Raw genomic sequence first — 22138 nt, forward strand, 5'->3', positions numbered from 1 at the left:
ATTAATATTTAACTTGGGGGGTGTTGCGTCGGAGTAAATGGAGTTTGTTCCAATAATAATAATAATAATAATAAATGTGATTTATATATAACGGCTTTCTAGAACTCAAAGTCACTTTAGGCTGAAGGGCGGCGGTAGCGAGGGCGGCTACGTGGCGTAGTGGGCAAGGCGCTCGCCACGAATGACGGAGACGCTGGGCTTGCCTGTTCGAGCCCAGCGCTCCACATTGCTTTCAGTTTAGCTGGTCGTTCATACTAATACACATTGGCCGTATTAGGGGGTGGGAAACTGATGGGTGGGGATCGGGCGTTGTGGACAGCGACTCCTACAGGTCGGTTGGTGCGCCTGCGCAGTAGAATCAGGAAGTGTCGGGGGCAGCGTGAGCCTCCCACGCGTTACTCCTCGCCACTGAGAGATCGAGCTGCGCAGGTGAAAAGATGCGACTGCTGTTACCTCAAGTACCGGACTGTATGACTTAGTCCACATTGCAGCCGGCTTGTGGGAGGCAAGAAACAGCGTTCGAGACAGGGGAGGGTTGAATTGGATGATACGAAATTGGGATGGGAGAAAATATAGTAAATGGGAGAAAAAGTGGATAAAAAAAAAGGGCGGCGGTAGCGAGACGAACAACGGATAAGCGGAACACAAACAGAGGATGGATGGGGGGGGGGAGAAGGCAGCGGGGGGGAGAAGGCAAAGGCAGCGGGGGAGGGGTGGGTCTTGAGGCGGGATTGGAAAACCGTGAGGGACTCTGAGGCTGCGGTTATACTATGGCCAGTTTTCGTTTAGTTTTCAGGGTCAGTTTCGCTTTTCAGAACGCAACGTAATGGCAGGCAAGTTAGACATCGTTTTTGCCTCCTGAGCACAGTGATGTATATACATGTAGTACAATGCCAAAGCAGTAGGTGGCAGTAGGTGGCGATGTAGTTCAAACATGAAGGGCATTTTCAACCAATCAGAAAAGTTGAATGTGCCAATACACTTCCTGCTAAAAATCAACAATCCACCATCTTTAAATGCCTCGCGTGAGCCATTTAGCCAACGTAGCATTTATTTTTCAGCAAAGAAAGTGCAATAAAAGTGCAATAAACAAAACGGATACATTCACTGTGTGTTCTGCCTCTCATTTGTTGATGAAACAAAACTAACATCAACACAATTGACCACCAAGAGCGGAGTTTAGTCTCACAAAAAGATCGTCGCCGATTTTGTTATAAAAATAAATAAATATATATATATACGTGTTTTGAATGCATTTCAAGGGCTATAAGGACATGGCATGTACCTACTTAGTACATATGATTACATGTAATGTACTTCTATAATTATCTCTATAATCTCTATAATATAATATATATCTCTATAATATTATATATATATATATATATATATATATATATAATATTATAGAGATATATATTATATTATAGAGATTATATATTATATATATATATATTATAATTAAAACAATTAAAAAAATGTAAATAAAAGAATGGGAAAAAAGTTAAAACAACTTCCAGTTACAAGTTTTCTTTGTAACGGCAGCAAGTTGAGTAGACAAGGACTGGAGGCCATTTTAGATGACTACACCTTTGGCTGCCTAAGTGAGTTAGTAGTAATAATAACTATATTAGTAGCCTGTGTTTGAAACTGACTTGTTTTGTGTTTCCTTCAGCTGGAGTACTTCATGATTCAGTGTTTGAAGCAGAAAGCCAAAGAGAGGCCGGATAAGAAGCGGGGCAATAAACTGAATGAACCACACCCACCTCACCTGGAACAGCCAGGTCAGAGAAATACTCAATTAGCACCTTATATGGTGCCTTTTAAATATATGATTCATTTTATATAACAGCTTTTATCCAAAGCGCTTTACAATTTTGTTCCTTACATTCACACATTCACTCACACACCGATGGCGGAGGTGACCATGCAAGGTGCCAACCTGCTCATCGCGAGCGATTAGGGGTTAAGTGTCTTGCTCAAGGACAAAGCGACACGCTGCCCGGGAGGAGCGGGAATCGAACCAGGAACCTTCCGACTACCAGACGACTGCTCTACCTCCTGAGCCACTGTCAGGAGTTCAGACTTTTGAAGCCCTATTTCCTGCTTACGAATGATGTTGATTGGTAGAGTTCTTTCTCAGCACAATCCATGCTGTTCCTCATTATAGCTCCAGCTACTAGCCACAAACAAATGCAACAGGGGTCAATGGGTTCGAGCTCCTTTGCATTCGGTCTGTACCGAGGCAGACTGAACCTACTGCAGGCAAAGTAGATTTCAGTGAGCCTCAGTCAGCTTGACTCAGACAATTCAAAGTCAAAGTCAACTTTATTGTCATTTCCCATAATGTGCAAGACATACAGAAAAATAAAATTATGTTCCCCCCTTCCCACAGTGTATATAAAAAGATCGACAATATAAACATAAAGTAACATATAGGACACTATAAACATAGAGTAACATATAGGACACAATATACACACACAATATACAGGACTATATACAATATAAACAGTGAATGAGTGAAATAAATATAGAGGTAAAAGAGAACTTGCAAATCTTTTAGCAGCAGTGGTACATAGTAAAATAAATAATGGAGGAATCTGGGAGGAATGAATATTGAACAATTGGATCAAGGGGATTATTGCGTCTTGTGTTTGCTGAGCCACGAAAAGAACTGAACAAAGGTTTTAGGCCTGATCACTTGTTCCTGTTGCAAAAAAAATAGGTCTTTGTTTTATATCCGTTCTCACGGCTTGGTAATTGAGAAGGAACTGGGTGAAGAAAAAAGATACACGATATCCAGCAAGATAGAGGGGTCGCTTGGATTCATTGCGTTCGAATCAGACGTACGTCGGAAACAGAGAACATCAACGGCGCTGGACTCGTTCCCGGTCTGATTTCCGCATTTCTACAGGCATCAGGAAGTGAAGTCGTTAAGCAGTGAAGAACGTGTTAAATATTGATCTGACCGCTTAGCTGCTCCGTCCGCTGAATTTTGAAACCATGATTGAGGTCCTTTAAAGCGCTGCCTGAGGAGTCGCAGGGATCCCGCAGACCTGAGTCTACTTAACGCTGTCCGCGCTGTCGCCTGCATTAAACATGAACGGCTCAGGGACGGGGGCTCACACCAGCAAGGCCATAAACAAGAGATGAGGTCTACAGAGGTGCATTAAGCATGGATAGGATTATAATGAGATAATGATTTACTTTGGACCCACTCTGTTTACCTTATGCCGCGATTCCGTCCGCTTCCTCCTCCTCGTCCCTTGGCTCCCGTTGCCACGGTTCCATTCCTGGCCGACTTCCTGCCTTGCCCTCTCCTCTCTTTAAGGCTCGGCTTGGTACCACAATCTGATGACTCACCTGTCTGGTCGCTGTCTTTGTACTGTAGCTTAATGAGTACTTGGCGCTCGGCGCAAGGCACAAACACTGCCAGGGTTAAGGGGTTCAATTCCCACCGGGGCCCATGCTGAAGCAATTTAAGCAGACTTCCCCTGTAAATGTACTTTCTGTGCCTTTTGTCTGTTCTATTTCCAGTGTGGACTCTTTTGTCTGTTCTCTTTCTACTATACATTATTTTGTCTGTCCTCTTTTCAGCGTACACTCTTTTGTCTGTTCTCTTTTCAGTGTACACTCTTTTGTCTGTTCTCTTTTCAGTGTACACTCTTTTGTCTGTCCTCTTTTCAGTGTACACTATTTTGTCTGTCCTCTTTTCAGTGTACACTCTTTTGTCTGTCCTCTTTTCAGTGTACACTCTTTTGTCTGTCCTCTTTTCAGTGTACATTATTTTGTCTGTCCTCTTTTCAGTGTACACTCTTTTGTCTGTTCTCTTTTCAGTGTACACTCTTTTGTCTGTTCTCTTTTCAGTGTACACTCTTTTGTCTGTCCTCTTTTCAGTGTACACTCTTTTGTCTGTCCTCTTTTCAGTGTACACTCTTTTGTCTGTCCTCTTTTCAGTGTACACTCTTTTGTCTGTCCTCTTTTCAGTGTACACTCTTTTGTCTGTCCTCTTTTCAGTGTACATTCTTTTGTCTGTTCTCTTTTCAGTGTACACTCTTTTGTCTGTTCTCTTTCCAGTGTACACTCTTTTGTCTGTTCTCTTTTCAGTGTACACTCTTTTGTCTGTCCCCTTTTCTTTTCAGTGTACACTCTTTTGTATGTCCTCTTTTCAGTGTACACTCTTTTGTCTGTCCTCTTTTCAGTGTACACTCTTTTGTCTGTTCTCTTTTCAGTGTACACTCTTTTGTCTGTTCTCTTTTCAGTGTACACTCTTTTGTCTGTCCTCTTTTCAGTGTACACTCTTTTGTCTGTCCTCTTTTCAGTGTACACTATTTTGTATGTCCTCTTTTCAGTGTACACTCTTTTGTATGTCCTCTTTTCAGTGTACACTCTTTTGTCTGTCCTCTTTTCAGTGTACATTCTTTTGTCTGTTCTCTTTTCAGTGTACACTCTTTTGTCTGTTCTCTTTTCAGTGTACATTCTTTTGTCTGTTCTCTTTTCAGTGTACACTCTTTTGTCTGTTCTCTTTTCAGTGTACGCTATTTTGTCTGTTCTCTTTCTACTATACACTATTTTCTCTGTTCTCTTTTCAGTGTACACTCTTTTGTATGTCCTCTTTCCAGTGTACACTCTTTTGTCTCTTCTCTCTTCAGTGTACACTCTTTGTTTTTGTCTCTTGTTGAATCTTGAATAGGATGCATCTGTGTGTGTCATCGTGGTCACAGCACACGTCTCGCCTTGATACTGTATGAACACATCACATTTGTTAGTTATTACACTGGGTAATATTGCAATTGAGTGCCATAAAACCCTCATTCTAAATAGTGTGTTGAAACTTGAAAGTAACTCTTAGACCTTTTAAAGATTATTTAAAGATTAGATTTGTATCTTTCCAGGTATGTATTCGGGAGACACTAATCAATCCCCACACACATCCCCTCACCTCCTTCTCCTCCCTCCCTCTCCCTGTTCTCTACCTCCATCCATCCCTCCCTCCCTTGCAGCCCGTCTCCCGCCCATCCGCGTGGAGGAGTCCAGCTTCTCGCAGGACCTGCAGTGGCTGCTGGAGCGCGGCGTGCAGTTCGCCGATGTGGCGTTCTACGCTGGGGACTCCGGCAAGGAGTTGGGCTGGGCGCACGCGGCCCTGCTGTGTGCTGTTAGTCCCTACTTCAGGCAGCTGCTGCTGGGGCCCAGCAAGACCAGGTAGGGGAAGGCAGGAGGAGCTGCTGTGTGTGTGCTTGGATGTCCAAACACAATGACATCTGTCTTATTGTCATTTACATTGAGGACATTTAGGTCCATCCAAATGTATGTCACTAAGGCAACAAAGGAAGGTAAATTTGGACATCATCAGAAAAACAGTGAAAAGAAATGTTGTAGAATAGAATGCAGGGGCAGCATATATAAAGAAAATAACAAAATACCCCAAAATGGAGCCTTGAGGGACCCCACAGTTAAAAGGGGCCACATTGTAGAAAAATTCCCCCAAATGCACAGAAAAACCAACTCACTATGTCAGACGTTAACACACAAGCTGTCTCACCATCTCAGACTTTAACACACAATTTGTCTCACCATTGTTAAACAGTTACACCTCCTTTTCTGAGACTGTAGCCAGCACTTGAAATGTGTCATAACATGAATTTGACCTCTGAATTTGACCTCTGGCCGGACAGGGAACGCCCCCAGTCGCGGTGTGTCTGTCGAGAGCGGGACGCAGGCCCGCCCCACTCGCTGCTCTCCACCTGGGATGGGAGTGTTATTGACGACATGCCACGGCCGGACGGGCACCTGGCCGGACGCCTCTCTCGCCTGGTGGTGAAGGACCCTCTCCTGTGTCTGTGCTTGTGGGAAACCCTCATGTTCCTGTACAGAGGTGAGCTGCTGCTGGATGAATACCACTGATGTTACTGAGTATTCATTGTGGCATAATTGCGAAACGTGTTTAGTCCCTTGTTTGAGCCGAATCTGGGTTGCACATGATTTGTGGAACTCCCTCTGGTGTTGTGGTCGTGGACTTGACTGACCTTTGGGAAGTATTTCAACAGGTACATGGGTATCTTAGTGGTGTAGTGTATCTTGTAGACCAGGCCCATTGCAAGTTGCTGTACTCTGTCGTCTACTCTAAGCCATCCTAGATGTTACTGTACAGAGTTGAGTTGCGGCTGGATGATGTTACTATACAGAGTTGAGCTGTTGCTGAAACCTTGAAACCAGAAGAGAATAACAACTTAAAATCAAAACCCAAATATCAAACAAAAGAAAAAGAGAAAGAATACAGACTATAATACTGTAACGTTTCAAACGTTTCAACGTTATTGACGACTCTTGAGGCAGGTTGCTAGTTCTCACTTTACTTGTTTATTCCAACACAGGTGCATAGGTTGCAGCAGACAAGTGACTCATCGCAGCACACTGCTGTCACAGCACACTGCGTTTTATCACTGGAGATACATTTCTCACTCACCGTTGTGTTTCATATGAAAGGGTGGGATGGGGCCTTGTTTAACTAAGAGAAGGGACTTGCATTGTATTTTATTTATCTATAAGGCTCTGCTTATGAAACTTCCCTATTGTCTCTGCTCTTTGATTGCTCTTAAATGCAGCGCATGTGGTACTAGGTCACAGGATTACTTAGCTTTAAAGGATAACTTTGCTATTTTGGACCTATTCGCGGTCAGCAACCTTTACTATCAAAAGAGCCACTTTTCCCCCGTCCCACAAAATAAAATGCTCAGGGAGCCGCACAACCTATTTACCCTTAAAATGAAGATAACACAGTGTATAACGTTTTATATATCCCCAAGCATACCCCACATTTAGCATAAAACGCCTGACAATTGCATACCCAAAGTAATTTGCGATTTATTATACTTTATACTTATACCACACAGTTTGTTGCATTAATGGGATTATAAAGCAAACAAAAATATTTTTTTTTACTTTTTAATTGCTGTTTTTACCTGTTATAACAAAGGAAAACCTCAAACTCTTATGAAGAGGAGACAAAACACTGGTGTCTGTAGACCGACTTTGAAATAAAACCCTGAACTATTCAGGTATATTTGAGTCCTTCCCTTATTTGTTGAACATTTATAAAATAAAAAGTAGTCCACTTTGAAAAAAGACTACCATGTGTAGACCTACTTTGAAATAAAACACAGACAAGGAGAAAAAACACTGGCATCTGTAGACCTACTTTGAAATAAAACCCTGAACTATGCAGCTCTATTGGAGTCCTTCCCTTATTTGTGGAAAATCTATAAAATAAAAATAAAAATATTTCGTTGTTCGCAAATTTCGCACCACATATCACTAAGGTAAGCCTTTTGTTGACTAAATATCTTAGTTGATGAAATATTTTTTCATTTCAGTGTCACAGTATGACATCGATCTCCAAAATAAGAGAAAAAATACAAATTAAAAAAAAAAAAATTTATTGAATTTTTTGGGCCAGGGAGCCGCAGCTGATTGGCTAAAGAGCCGCATGCGGCCTTTAGGCCGCAGGTTGCCGACCCCTGGTCTACCTTAATGATACCTTTCCGAGACGGGAAACTCGATCAGGTTATATTCTTACCGGTCGCAGTATGCTCTCCTGTGAAATGTATTGCAATCTCAACATTTTTAAGTGCTTTACAGCCCCCTCTCTACAACTAGCTAGAGTGCAGAAGTTTACAGTGTGTAGTGCGGTCGGCAAGATAGTTCTGTTTCAAATGGAACTGTTGTTTTAATGTTCGGATTGCGATACTGCGAGAGAGCATACTGAGACCGGTAAGAATACACCCTGAGCTTCCCGTCTCAGAAAAGCACATTTATCGTTGCTTTAGCAACGGATTTACAATTGCCCATTGTCTGCTATTGTAGCCGAGTGAGAGTCTTCAGGGAAATTATAGCTAACTCAATACTGAACCAATCAGTGAAATGATGTTCTCTATGTGTCAGGTACATGGTAGACGGACCGCAAATAGGATCTAAGGTCTCTAAAGCCTACATAGAGGTTCGCCTGGACATACATGTAGTGTTATATTCTTGCCAATTCTATGCTTATTGTTTGATTCAGTATCAAGTGTTGTACCTTTTATGATTCAGGGGAACCTAGCCTTTATTTCTGGTGCAGTGTAAAGTCACCATAATTTATTACTCTTGTGTGAGCATACAATATTTGACATGAAAACACACACACACACACACACACACACACACACACACACACACAAACGCACGCACGCACGCGCACACACACACACACACACACACACACACACACACACACACACACACACACACACACACACACACACACACACACACACACATACACCCACACACAAAAGGCCCCTCCATCATACAGCTCTCCTCCTCCTCTGTTACACACATGAATCATCGACGGGTGATTTTCATTCAAGCTGCACAATATATTTGAAGTCAAATCACTTCTCGGAACCACAGCGCCGAACACATCAAATCCTTCACTATGATTGTCATCATCACAGTCGCAGCATTCTGGCTCAGAGTCCTTTTCATTTATATTATCTGATCTGATTGTCCTCAACATCCAGTTCCAGTGTTTGTTGAACATTATACCTCTTTGTCTTTTTGCCATTTTATTATAAAACCAGAGATAAGCTGCTCTCTCTATCCTTTGTTATGCACAAGCAGCGCGTGTCTGTCTGACAGCCCGGTCTATGGAGTGCACTGGAGTATAGAGAAACGATTTTTCATAAATTTTCACGAATCTTCACACATTTTCCATTGGTTCTCCCGCCTCACATGACCATTTCTAGCATTTCCATTGGCTATAGGCTTAAATCTCAGTGACAGATATAGAAATAGATATAGATATAGAAATAGATATATAAAATAGATAGATAGACACATGCTGATGCAGTCTGCATTCAGTTATTTGGATATTTCAAGATTCTATGCCTAACTTCCAAATGGTTCCAAATATATTTATTGTTTTGCAAAACATGTCTAGCTCGGCTTTAGAGGGTTATGTAATTTAATCTTTAAAAAAATATATATTATTATTAATATTATTATTATATTTCTATTTCTATTATTATCTTTTTTTCCTGCCTGTACCTCACAAAAAGTTCCATTAACAAAGCTGTTGTTTCTGCAGCAGGGCGATTTGAAATTGAAACCAACAGACAGTAATACCTCCTGTCAAACGTCTGTCCGTTCAGCGACAGATTCATGTAGCTGGGCCCTGGGGCATCTGTTTCATGGAGGCTGGACAGGATGTCAGTTGATTGGGTGAAATGTTCTAAATAGAAGTCCTGGAGAACATCCATTTCTAACAAAAACAAACACATGCCTCTGGGGTTGAATTTAGTTTAGATGTCATAGTCCGTCATACGTCGTGTTAAGACTTTGTTATTATTTTTAGACCGGAAACAAAATTGTTTAGCTTTGAATGTTTCCACTGCCTTGAATTTTTCCATTGCCTTGAATGTTTCCATTGCCTTGAATGTTTCCATTGCCTTGAATGTTTCCACTGCCTTGAATGTTTCCACTGCCTTGAATGTTTCCACTGACTTGAACGTTTCCATTGCCTTGAATGTTTCCACTGCCTTGAATGTTTCCACTGCCTTGAACGTTTCCATTGTCTTGAACGTTTCCATATTTCCCTAACCCTAACCCTGAATGTTTCCATTGTCCTTGCTGCATTCTGCTCTCTGCAGCTGTGGTTGGACTACGATGTCCAGGGGAGGTGAGCGGATATTTATAGAAGGGGAATTCTGTTCCCCAGAAGGATTTGTTGTGTGTTTGGTTAATCTTAACTGGCATGCCCTGGAAGAGAGTTGACCCGTTTTTGGGACCCGTCCAAACTTCCATTAAGCTGCAGGATGTAAATCAATGGAATCTAAAGCGCTTGACAGTAAACGACTGCATTTTAATCCGAGGGTGCATGATTCATTGTTTTTTCAGAGTAATACCATATGGGACAACCTTTACTGCACCTGTACTTGTGTTGTTTTCTTTAAGGATCCCCATGGCAGTGAGCCAGCGCCCCCTCCCCCCTTTAAACAATCACCTGATATTTATTTGTATTTGATCCCAGACATGTGGTTCTGAATGCATGCATGTATTTCAAAGAAGATTACTTTATTGTCAATGTACACAAGGCAATTTAAATTAGTCTTTTTGTATATCCCTCCTGGTTACACATGCACACAGTCCTCCACACATGTATTCCATCAGAGAGGTCAGAGAGCAGGGTCGCCTGCAGTACAGCACACCTGGAGCAGTTTTTTGGGGGTTCAGTGCCTTGGATGGTGGGCACCGTAGATGTAATACCAGCCACCCTTCTGTCACCAGCTCACAGCTGGAATACACCATATATAGCTTCCTGTTTCCTGTTTCCTGTTTGCTGCACCTGGAGATTGCTCTTCTGCTGCTGTTGTCGTTTTTTTATGATATTTTCTCAGTTTTTAAAGATTTTACGTCAATATAAGCTTTATTCTACTGTTTGTAGTAGTAAAGTGATTTTAAGTGAAGGGTCGTTGTGGATTGATGGTTAAAAGAGAAGATACCTGGAGGATTCAGTTTTGGGCCTACCTGTGGTCTGTACTGCTCAAGCCTTGGGCCTACCTGAGGTCTGTACTGCTCAAGCCCTCTAACCTGCTGGGATGCCTCCCAAAACCGGTGACAAGGTGGTACCTGAAAAGGCTGCTGATAAACCACTGCCCAAGAAACTACTACGATCTAATCAACCTTGGTCGGAGAGTGTGGGTGAGTCGGGTGGTGTCGTGGAGGTGGATGCAGCACTGTTGGAATCAATCAACGCTAGACTAACCAAGTTGGATATCCTTGACTCATTACAACATGACAACATGACACCCTCCTGTCAGTGGCGGGGTTTGAACCAGCGACCTTTCGGTTACTGGCCGGCCATAGCCAGAGAGCTTCACCAGAGAGGTTCACACCAGGAGCGGATACTGGCTCTGGTACACAGTACATTTTGCAGAGTAAATTTTACTCAAATTAAGTAAAAAATGTACTCTGCGAAAAAATAGAAATTTACTCTGCAAAATTTACTGTGTAGGGATCAAACCTGTGACCTTCCCGTTCATTGACCGCCTCTCTACTGCCCACAACAGACATTACATGAAACACTATTCACTCCGTTCCACGCAACGTTATCACACTGAATATTATGGACGTGGGTTTGGTTTGGATGGGCTCCACACTGAGGCATGTGTAATAACTTCAGGTTCTCCTGGGTTCCACACTGAGGCATGTGTAATAACTTCAGGTTCTCCTGGGTTCCACACTGAGGCATGTGTAATAACTTCAGGTTCTCCTGGGTTCCACACTGAGGCATGTGTAATAACTTCAGGTTCTCCTGGGTTCCACACTGAGGCATGTGTAATAACTTCAGGTTCTCCTGGGTTCTACACTGAGGCATGTGTAATAACTTCAGGTTCTCCTGGGTTTCACACTGAGGCATGTGTAATAACTTCAGGTTCTCCTGGGTTCCACACTGAGGCATGTGTAATAACTTCAGGTTCTCCTGGGTTCCACACTGAGGCATGTGTAATAACTTCAGGTTCTCCTGGGTTCCACACTGAGGCATGTGTAATAACTTCAGGTTCTCCTGGGTTTCACACTGAGGCATGTGTAATAACTTCAGGTTCTCCTGGGTTCCACACTGAGGCATGTGTAATAACTTCAGGTTCTCCTGGGTTCCACACTGAGGCATGTGTAATAACTTCAGGTTCTCCTGGGTTCCACACTGAGGCATGTGTAATAACTTCAGGTTCTCCTGGGTTATTCATTGTCATTGACGGCGTATGCTGATGATCCTGTCGTGTTTGAGTGCAGATGGTCTCATTTATTAATCATTGCATGTTGACCTTAGCTATAAAGCCGTCATGTAGAATGAATAGTATCATAGTGTCACTATTTCACAGTTCAGCCTTTTATACAGACATCCATTAATTATAACCCTTATTTAGCACATTTTATATGGTGCTAGGAGGGAACGAAGCCCAAAGGGCTTGTACAAAGTTCCACTCCCATCCCATCAATGTCCATAATAATATATGAACGAAATACATGTCAACATGGTCTAGAAAATAAACTCAAAACAAGATCAGAGATATAAGGCAAACACTATAGCAAAAAAATGGAAGATAGACACGGATAGATGTCATGTTCAAAACACAGCAACAAGAGCCAATAACAAGAACATTTATTATTTTATTTTTGAAAATGTACAAGAAGGCAAAGGAGAGGAGAATAACAATAACAAAATAAGCAGCCATATATGTAACACTGATTAACACAGCACAGGAGTAACTTAATATGTTGATAATTTATGATGAAATTAAATTAGATGTTGTAGGACTGCAGTGTGTTGTAGGACTGCAGTATGTTGTATGACTCAAGTTCAAGTTTCTTTAATAGTTGTCATACAGAAGTACAGAATACTTTTATACAAAATGCTTCTTACTGTTACGCTCCAGAGACTGTGCTAGACAAGATAAGTATCAATAACATAGTATAGCATGTAAATTAGAAGTAGAAAATGAGGTCACAGTGTTCAGTATAGACATATGTACAATGTTCGATGCAGAATAGACGTAACTGAGTTACCATATAATATACAATACTATGCAGTGTACTAATATACAATACTATATAGTGCAAAGCAGAAATGGGATGAGGTACAATTTAGGTACAATTTACAGTAAGGTGTACAAGTTGTAGTGCAATCCTTTATCAATAAATAATAAATAAAGTGTGGGGAGTGGGTGCTACAGTGTGTTTGTTTAAAGTGAGTGTGTGCTATAAAGTGTGGGGAGTGGGTGCTACAGTGTGTTTGTTTAAAGTGAGTGTGTGCGTGTGGATGTGTGTGCTATGTGCGTTTGATGGTTGTTGTGTAGTGTTCATTGTTCGTTGAGCAGCCTGATGGCCTGGGGATAGAAGCTTCTTCTGAGTCTTTCTGTGCTCGCCTTGAGACTCCGGTATCGCTTGCCTGACCGCAGCAGTTCAAAGAGGCAGTTGTTCGGGTGACTGGAGTCCTTAATGATTCTCTTAGCCTTGCCCCTGCACCGCTTGTTGTAAATGTTCTGGAGGGTGGGGAGCCCCCCTCCAATTGTGCGTTCGGCTGAACGCGTCACTCTTTGTAGTCTGCTTCGGTCTTGTGCAGTGCTATTCCCAAACCAGGAGGTGATGTTGCCAGTCAGGATGCTCTCTATTGTACATGAGTAGAAGTTCTTAAGGATCTTCTGACTGACTTGGAACTTCCTTAGGCGCCTGAGGAAGTAGAGGCGTTGTCGTGCCTTCTTCACAACACTGTCAATGTGTGTGGTCCATGTCAAGTCCTCGGATATGTAGGCTCCGAGGTACTTAAAGCTGTTCACTCTCTCAACCGGTGCCCCGTCGATGCTGAGGGGGCTGTAGTCCTTGACCCCCGACCTTCTGAAGTCCACAATCATCTCCTTTGTTTTGCTGACGTTCAGGGAGAGGCTGTTTTCCTGGCACCATCCCGCCAGGACCTTGACCTCATCCAGGTAGGCCCTCTCGTCGTTTGCAGAGATCAGGCCCACCACCACTGTGTCGTCAGCAAATTTGATGATTGTGTTGCTACTCCGCTGAGCCACACAGTCGTGTGTGTACAGGGAGTAGAGGAGGGGACTCAGAACACAGCCCTGGGGGGCCCCTATGTTGAGGGTGATGGATGAGGAGGTGCAGTTGCCTGCTCTCACCACCTGGGGTCTGCCCGTCAGGAAGTCCAACAACATACTGCAGTCATACAACATACTGCAGTCATACAACATACTGCAGTCATACAACATACTGCAGTCCTACAACATACTGCAGTCATACAACATACTGCAGTCCTACAACATGACTGCAGTATGTTGTATGACTGCAGTGTGTTGTAGGACTGCAGTGTGTTGTAGGACTGCAGTATGTTGTAGGACTGCAGTGTGTTGTATGACTGCAGTATGTTGTATGACTGCAGTATGTTGCATGACTGCAGTATGTTGTAGGACTGCAGTATGTTGTATGACTGCAGTATGTTGTATGACTGCAGTATGTTGTATGACTGCAGTATGTTGTAGGACTGCAGTATGTTGTAGGACTGCAGTGTGTTGTATGACTGCAGTGTGTTGTAGGACTGCAGTATGTTGTAGGACTGCAGTATGTTGTATGACTGCAGTATGTTGTATGACTGCAGTATGTTGTATGTTGTATGACTGCAGTATGTTGTAGGACTGCAGTATGTTGTATGACTGCAGTATGTTGTAGGACTGCAGTATGTTGCATGACTGCAGTGTGTTGTAGGACTGCAGTATGTTGTATGACTGCAGTATGTTGTATGACTGCAGTATGTTGTATGACTGCAGTATGTTGTATGACTGCAGTATGTTGTAGGACTGCAGTGTGTTGTATGACTGCAGTATGTTGTAGGACTGCAGTGTGTTGTAGGACTGCAGTATGTTGTATGACTGCAGTATGTTGTAGGACTGCAGTATGTTGTATGACTGCAGTATGTTGTAGGACTGCAGTATGTTGTATGTTGTATGACTGCAGTATGTTGTAGGACTGCAGTATGTTGTATGACTGCAGTATGTTGTATGACTGCAGTATGTTGTATGTTGTATGACTGCAGTATGTTGTATGACTGCAGTATGTTGTATGACTGCAGTATGTTGTATGACTGCAGTATGTTGTATGACTGCAGTATGTTGTATGACTGCAGTATGTTGTATGACTGCAGTATGTTGTAGGACTGCAGTATGTTGTATGACTGCAGTATGTTGTATGACTGCAGTATGTTGTATGACTGCAGTATGTTGTATGACTGCAGTATGTTGTAGGACTGCAGTATGTTGTATGACTGCAGTATGTTGTAGGACTGCAGTATGTTGTATGACTGCAGTATGTTGTATGACTGCAGTATGTTGTATGTTGTAGGACTGCAGTATGTTGTATGACTGCAGTATGTTATATGTTGTATGACTGCAGTATGTTGTATGACTGCAGTATGTTGTATGACTGCAGTATGTTGTATGACTGCAGTATGTTGTATGTTGTATGACTGCAGTGTGTTGTATGTTGTATGACTGCAGTATGTTGTATGACTGCAGTATGTTGTATGACTGCAGTATGTTGTATGACTGCAGTGTGTTGTATGTTGTATGACTGCTGTAACTGAGGGGTACAATTCCCTGACTGTATTACTAGATATGATACTTACTACCACTACCTTTGTACTTAATATTCGGCCACCCAGTACACGGCATAAATATATTATCATAAACACTCTCACGTAGATGAAACGGATCCAACACAAATGTACGAAGTCGAAGTATGCGTTTATTACTACACAGCAATGGTGTGTAGAGCAAGCACGTAATCACTTAATTACATTTATGAATTGAAATAGTATGCACTTTTATGGCAAAGAGTATTCGTCGGTATATCAATAGAGAATGTCCAATCTCTGATGGCGCAGGTGGTAAATATACGACCTGGAATAGTTAAGGAATAACAGCAATGATACTTTAATGATTATATACTGGATACACTAAGGGGGGGTTAATCCGGTCGCTTGTAAGCCGACAGGAGTAGGAGGGGGGGGGGGGGGTAGAATCCGGCTGCCTCGTCCGGCCAAGGGTATCCCAGGTGAACCCACTGTAGTGCCGTTCAATGCGCCGGCGATCCTTGGACCACAGATGAAAGCAGGTGGACTCTTTGTGGGCCGGCTCTCTCCGGTCCACGGGGGAGAGACGTGAAGCGACCTCGTCTTGCAGAGCGTCTCCTCACCTTGCGTCCTCTCCAGGGGGGGGGGTTCCAACACACGGCAGTGTCGGGGGTCTTTATCCATGGAATAATCAAAGTATACAAAGCATAATCCGTGCCTGGGAAGGCGGGCTGTCGTCGGTAGAATAATCCGGTATACAGGTCCACTCGCTCGTCGGCTCTGGGGCTCCTCGGGTGCAGCTTCACATGGGGTCAACCACCCTGGGTAAGCAGCCAGTTCTCTGCCCGAAACGATGGGGTACTGACTACGGTAGTATTCTCACCGCACGAAGCACTATATATTAACAGACTATTATTAGCTTAATAGACTACGTCCAACTCGACGATATAGTGCCAAATATGACTATTCAAATATTAATATACACGATGTCTCAATACCGATGGTAGGCGAACTTGGCCTTACTCCCACACGTGGCGTCGCGGGGAGGCTTTACGTCTGTGACTCTATTGGAGGGTAAGAAACTGGACTGAAAAGAAAGTCCTACTTTAGTAGCGCAGTATATATACGCACTATGAACAAATAGTCCCATTAGTGGTGCGGTAGCCAGATTCCTACGCGGAACTAGGACTTGTTCGTACATGTGGAGCGGTACGTTTGAACTGGGTCTGAGGGGTATGGCAGCCTGGCACCAAGGTCTCGACCAATAGTAGAATGGAGACTATTATGGGATGTTCAGTAGGCTAGAATGGATATTCAATGCATATTGTACAAGGAATATACAAGGGATATCAGGGAATATTAGAGAATATACAAATACAATTAAATATATATATATAAATAAATATATATATTCGGTTTAATCTGGCCCTTCACAACAGCCACCCCCTGAATAGGTCCCAGACCTAATCAGTTAAACAGAGACAGATTAATCGCGTTGTCTATTTACACATAAGGGTTTGCTGTAGGGGTCAGTCAACTTCACAAAGTCATAGGGTTGTAGGGTCATGGTCATCATCGATTGTGTCTGGGAGTCGAGGCAGTTCTATGAGCCTCGCCACGGGACGGGTGTAAGTGCGACCCTGGACGAGCACTTCGGCTGCTCGGACCTTGCCGTCGGCACCGGTGATCACTTTGCTTACGCGGCCGGCCGGCCACATAGCTCTGGGCAGTGATTGATCAATAATCATGACGACTGTTCCTTCTGTCAAATTGTCTCTCTCCTTTACCCACTTCTGGCGGGTCTGTAGAGACGGTAGGTAGTGCAGTAGGAAACTGTTCCAAAACTTGTCGGCTAATACTTGGCTGTACCTCCACATTCGTCGGCCGTTCGCTTCTTCAGGCCGGTACATTGTCTGGGGTAATGCAGGATCTAGCCGCCCCATCAGGAGTGTGTTGGGGGTAACTGGGTCGATATCCGCCACATCACTGGAGACATATCCGAGGGGCTTCGAGTTAAGTACTCCCTCAATCTCCGTGAGGACTGTCATTAGGACTTCTTCCGCCACAGTCTGGGCCCCAAGTACTGCGTACAGGGCTGTCTTTATGGAGCGCACTTCTCGTTCCCAAGTGCCACCGAAGTGGGGTGCGTTTGGGGGGTTGAATTGGAAATCAACCTGTGCTGGAGCGAGGTGGGTCTTAAGTTCTGGGCCCATAGCTTGGAAGCTCTCTCTCAGCTCTCTTTCGCCGCCTTTGAAGTTTGTCCCATGATCGGACAATAGGGTAGACGGTCTTCCTTTCCGTGATGTGAATCTACGGAAGGCCATAAGGAATGAGTCTGTGCTCATGGTCGGGAGAAGCTCGATGTGTATCGCTCTGGTGGTCATGCATTTGAATACAATACCCCACCGCTTCTCGGTTCCTCTTCCTTTCTTTATGTGCAGCGGGCCAAAGCAGTCCATACCCGTTGAGTGGAATGGCTTGTCACCGATTCGGAGGCGACATGGAGGAAGGTCAGCCATCCTTGGTATGCTGGGCTGCGCGCGCCACTTGCGGCAGTCTAGACATGTTCGCTGGAAGCGTCGTACCGCCTCTCTTCCTTGTAGGATCCAGTAACGACGTCTGATTTCCGCGAAGACTCTTTCTGCTCCTGCGTGATGTACATCCTCATCGTATTTCTTTATAATCAGCTCTGTGACCTTGTGTCGGCTGATACGATCGGGTATTTAATGTCATCCGGTAGATTGGGGGCTCTGCGTAGGCGACCACCCACTCTGATGAGGGTATGAGCGTCGCTCTCGGGGGCCAGATGAATTAATCTGCTGTCGGATGGGACGGGCTTTCCTCCCTGTAGACAGGCCAATTCATCGGGGAACGAGTCTCTCTGGGCTCGCTGCAGTAGAAGCAATTCTGCTTCCTCGTAGTTAGCTGCTGACATATCAGCGGGGGACTTGCACTCCGGGTGGTACCGCAGGAATGTTCTTTGTTGTGCACTCTCTATGGACGTGCAATCGTCTATGTTAGGGTCGGTGGAGGCTACGGTGCTCAATCCACAGAACACAGACTTCTTATTTTCCACCTCCTCTGGACTTGCTTCCCTCGGGATAGGCATGGGCCACTGTCCTTCCGGGAGTCTTAGGAATGCGGGGCCGTCACTGTAGACATTGCGACGGGTGAGGTCATCCAGGGGCATCCCCCGGGTGATGACGTCAGCTGGGTTCTGTTTTGTATCAACGTAGCGCCACTCTGTTTCTCCGGTTAACTCTTCGGTTAAGTCTTGAATCTCGGTGACTCTGACTCCCACGAAGACTTTGTACTTGCATGAGTCCGATTTGATCCAGGCGAGTACCGTCGTGGAATCTGACCACAGGATTGTTCTAGACACCGGTATGGTGAGCTCACGTTGGATGAGCGTGGCTAGGTGCGCTCCGGCTAGGGCTGCGCAGAGCTCTAGACGTGGGATAGATTGTTGCTTGCGTGGGGCTATTCTCGAGCGGGCGAGGACAAATGCTGTGTAGATCTCTCCCCCCTGGTCTTGGGCCCGCAAGTAGGCTACTGATCCGTATGCGACCTCTGAGGCGTCACTGAAGACGTGTAAGTCCATTTTACATGTCTCTGGCCTCACCGTGGGTGGGAAGTAGCTTCGGCGCATATTAACGCCTGGGAGTGAGTGGAGCTCCATCTCCCACTCTCTCCAGGTGGATGCAAGGTGTGCGGGAATGGGGTCGTCCCAGCCCTGGTCCTTGTCCCACAATGCTCGTACAATCATTTTTGCCCTGGTGGTGTACGGTAGAATACATCCTAGCGGGTCATATTGTCGGGCGAGTGTTGTGTACACACTCCGTCTGGTGGTCGGCGCCGCCGCCGGCCTTCCCTGCTCCGTAGTCAGGGGCTTGTGTCTGTAGTGAAGCGAATCTGTTTTGAATCGCCACACCAATCCCAGGGTCATCTCCTGGGCTTCTCCCGGGATTGTAGCCATCCAGGTCTCGCTGCTGGCTGCCTTGTCCTCGGAGGAGAGGCTGCGCAGTACTTGCGGATCGCTGCTGGCCCACTGCCTGAGATCAAAGCCGCCTTTGATCAATGAGGCGCGGAGTTTAATCAGGAGAGCCTCGGCTTCTTCTTGGGTTGAAAGGCTTTGTAGACAGTTGTCTACGTAGAAGCTGTTCTTTACGCTGTGTCGGACCTCTTCGTCCGCTGCTGGGTCCTCTGCTACATGTTTCTGTAGTGCAAATGTAGCACAGCAGGGGCTGCACGTCGTTCCGAAGGGGAGGACTTCCCATTGGTAGATGGCTGGGTGCTCATCTCCTGGCTTCTCTCTCCATAGGAACCGTAACAGGGGCTTGTCCGCCTCTACTAATCTCACCTGCAGGAACATTCCTTTAATGTCCCCGCTGATGGCCACCTTTTCCTGGCGGAAGCAGAGTAGAACGCCGAGTAGGGAGGGGCCGAGTGTGGGACCGGGCAGTAACTCTTTATTCAGATTTTGGGATCCGATCTGGTAGCTGCAGTTAAATACTATGCGGTCTTTACCGTTGTGATGGACCTTGTGGTGGGGCACGTACCACGATTCAGTGGTCTGGTCAGCCTCTTTAATGTCCATCTTTGTGACGTGTCCCGCTGTGATGAGCTTCTCAATCTCAGCGCGGTATACACTCTCTTGGGCGGGGTTCTTGGCTAAGCGCCGCTCCGTGTTCAGCAGGTACCGTTCTGTGGCGTCTGTCTTGGCGTGGAAAGTAGGCATTCCTTCTCGCCGCAGGAGTGGCGTGGCGTATCTCAACACGCCGTTGACCGGGACTCTCTTGGTCCCTGTCTCGAGGAGGTGAATGGCGTAAATGTCATCTTTAGAGCGAATGTCTTTCTTTCCGTTCTTAAAGGGCATTTGTTCCAAGGTCCATGGCCGCTCTACGTGTTGCAGGAGTGCGGTTTCTCCCTCTGTGACTCGGGAGTGGAGACATCTAGTGGCTGTACTTCGGTTGAGAGATTTGGCGAGCGGGCCTTGGAGAGTCCATCCCAAACGGGTCTCGACTGCTGCAGGACAGCCTCGGGGTCCGGTATGAACCCGGTCTATCGGGACAATGAGGTCTGCATGGTCGGAGCCTATCAACAGGGTCGGCATAGCATTGTCTATGAGCGGGATCGGTAACTTGCGCAGATGTGCATATTTCTCCATCAGCTTGGCGACGGGGTATGTGTACCGCGACAGTCCTATTTCTTGGCTGGTGAAAGCGTCTGTAATCTGGTACCGTCGCTCAGGCTGGCCGCTTGCTGCGATAGAGAATGAGACATTCTCGCCCTTTATCGTCTTCAAATCTCGTCTTATTGTCCGAATTGTCATTTGGGTTTCGCTTCCCCGCAGCCCTAGCTGGGCCGCAGCGGAGGCGAGTAGCAGGGTCTTCTCTGACCCGTCATCGAGGACGGCGTAAGTGTCCAGGACTTTATTCTGGTAGCTTAGTGTCACACGCACTACTTTTAGGAGTACTCGGGCTCCACTGCTGCTGGCGGGATCGATGTACATGACGCTCGCTTTGCGGCTGGATGGTGCAGGTGAAGGGCGCCGTCTGTTACTGTCGTGAAGTATGTCCAGATGGGCTCCATCGCACTTGGTGCACCTTTTCTTTAAGCGGCATTCGGCTGCCATGTGTGAGCGCGCACAGCGAAAGCAGCGCTTGTTGGACTTTATCCATTGACCTGCTTCCTCCGCGTTCAGCTTGGGGAAGGAGTCACATTGCGCTAGCCAGTGTTCTTTCTCACAGTAGGGGCACACTATCTTCCACTTCTCCGTTCTGGAGGGGGTACTGTGGCTCCTGCTGCTCGGTACTGACTCCGATTGGTGCATCACAGTCACCGATCTTCTTCCATCATTTAGTCGTCTGGTTCCTTCTCTGGAGCCAGGGGTGCTCCGTCCGAATGTATCTAGCCGTAGGCTGCTGACTTCTCTCGCCAGGAAGTCTGCTAGATCGAGGAGGTTCGGTTCGGGGCCATTCGGGTCTCTGTGGTCCCTCTGCCGCCTAAAGCGCTCCTGACGAGCGGGCGGCAGCTTCTCCAGAATCCTTTCCACATTTGAGTTGGCGTAAAGTTCATGCCTCCCCTTCTCTCTTTGCGCTCCCAACATCCCTACCAGGGACTGCACTCTGATGGACAGGTCGTCCAGTGCTCGATTGTCTATTGCTGGGGGTAAGCGGTCGATGTGTCGGATCTCCTGGATCACGTAATCCCATATGCGCCCATACCTCTGGTCCAGTGCTACCAGCGCTGCTGTGTATGGGGTGGTGGAAGTCGCGTAGGCGAGCGCTATATTATGTGCGCGGGGCACCTTTAAGTGCTTCAGTAGGATGGCGTATTTGTGGCGTTCATCCAATACATCCACCAACATGGTCTCCAGACACATGCGGAGTTCTGTATACTGGGCCCGGTTCTCTTGGGTGAAGTCGGGTACCATAGGCGTGCCAATGTATGACGCTGACTGTGGATACATCGGCGAGCGTTGGGGGAGAGGCCTCCTAGGCGAGTCTCCTCCCGCTCCTTGGTATGGGCTGGTACCGGCAGTGTACCATGGCCCGCTTGTCCAGGTGCTGTTCCTCGGTGCGGGTCGTGCGTCGTGCTCACCCGTGTATAGAGTCGGGGGTCTGTAGCGCAGCTCCGCGGGAGTATAGCCTGGGCTGTACCGGACCTCCTGGTCCGGTAGAGTACTGTGCTGTCTTCGGGCGTGGTTCTCCTCCTCTTCCTCTTCGTCTTCAGTTAGGTCATCCAGTGCTTGTAGTCTCTGGTTTAGCCTCTCCACAGGATATGCTGCTCCTTCCCGGTTGCTAGGTCTCGCTTGGACCGGTGGGGGGAGGTGGTCTGTGGGGGGTATAGACCTCGTCTGTTGGTCAAGTTCAGGGTTGTTTACTCGGCTAGGGGATGCCGCCCTGGAGGTGTGTCTAGACGAGTTCCTGGAGCCTCTGGCGGAGGGAGAGGGTGTTGTCCGTCTGATCA

At 45.9% G+C, this 22138-nt stretch overlaps 1 protein-coding gene across 1 annotated transcript in view; it reads left to right on the forward strand.

Annotated features, from left to right (window-relative positions):
* rhobtb3 (Rho related BTB domain containing 3) overlaps positions 1–22138 on the forward strand; it is a gene marked incomplete at its 5' end in the record, with an annotated part of 189879 nt that overhangs the window by 78085 nt on the left and 89656 nt on the right. Inside the window, 3 exons of the mRNA XM_084315621.1 lie at positions 1676–1784; positions 5007–5205; positions 5679–5878. Of these exons, the coding sequence (XP_084171747.1) occupies positions 1676–1784; positions 5007–5205; positions 5679–5878 (508 nt within the window). The remainder of the gene's footprint in view (positions 1–1675; positions 1785–5006; positions 5206–5678; positions 5879–22138) is intronic.

Source organism: Notolepis coatsorum (genome assembly GCF_963971535.1).
Source record: "Notolepis coatsorum genome assembly, chromosome: 6".
NCBI classification, from domain to species: domain Eukaryota; kingdom Metazoa; phylum Chordata; class Actinopteri; order Aulopiformes; family Paralepididae; genus Notolepis; species Notolepis coatsorum.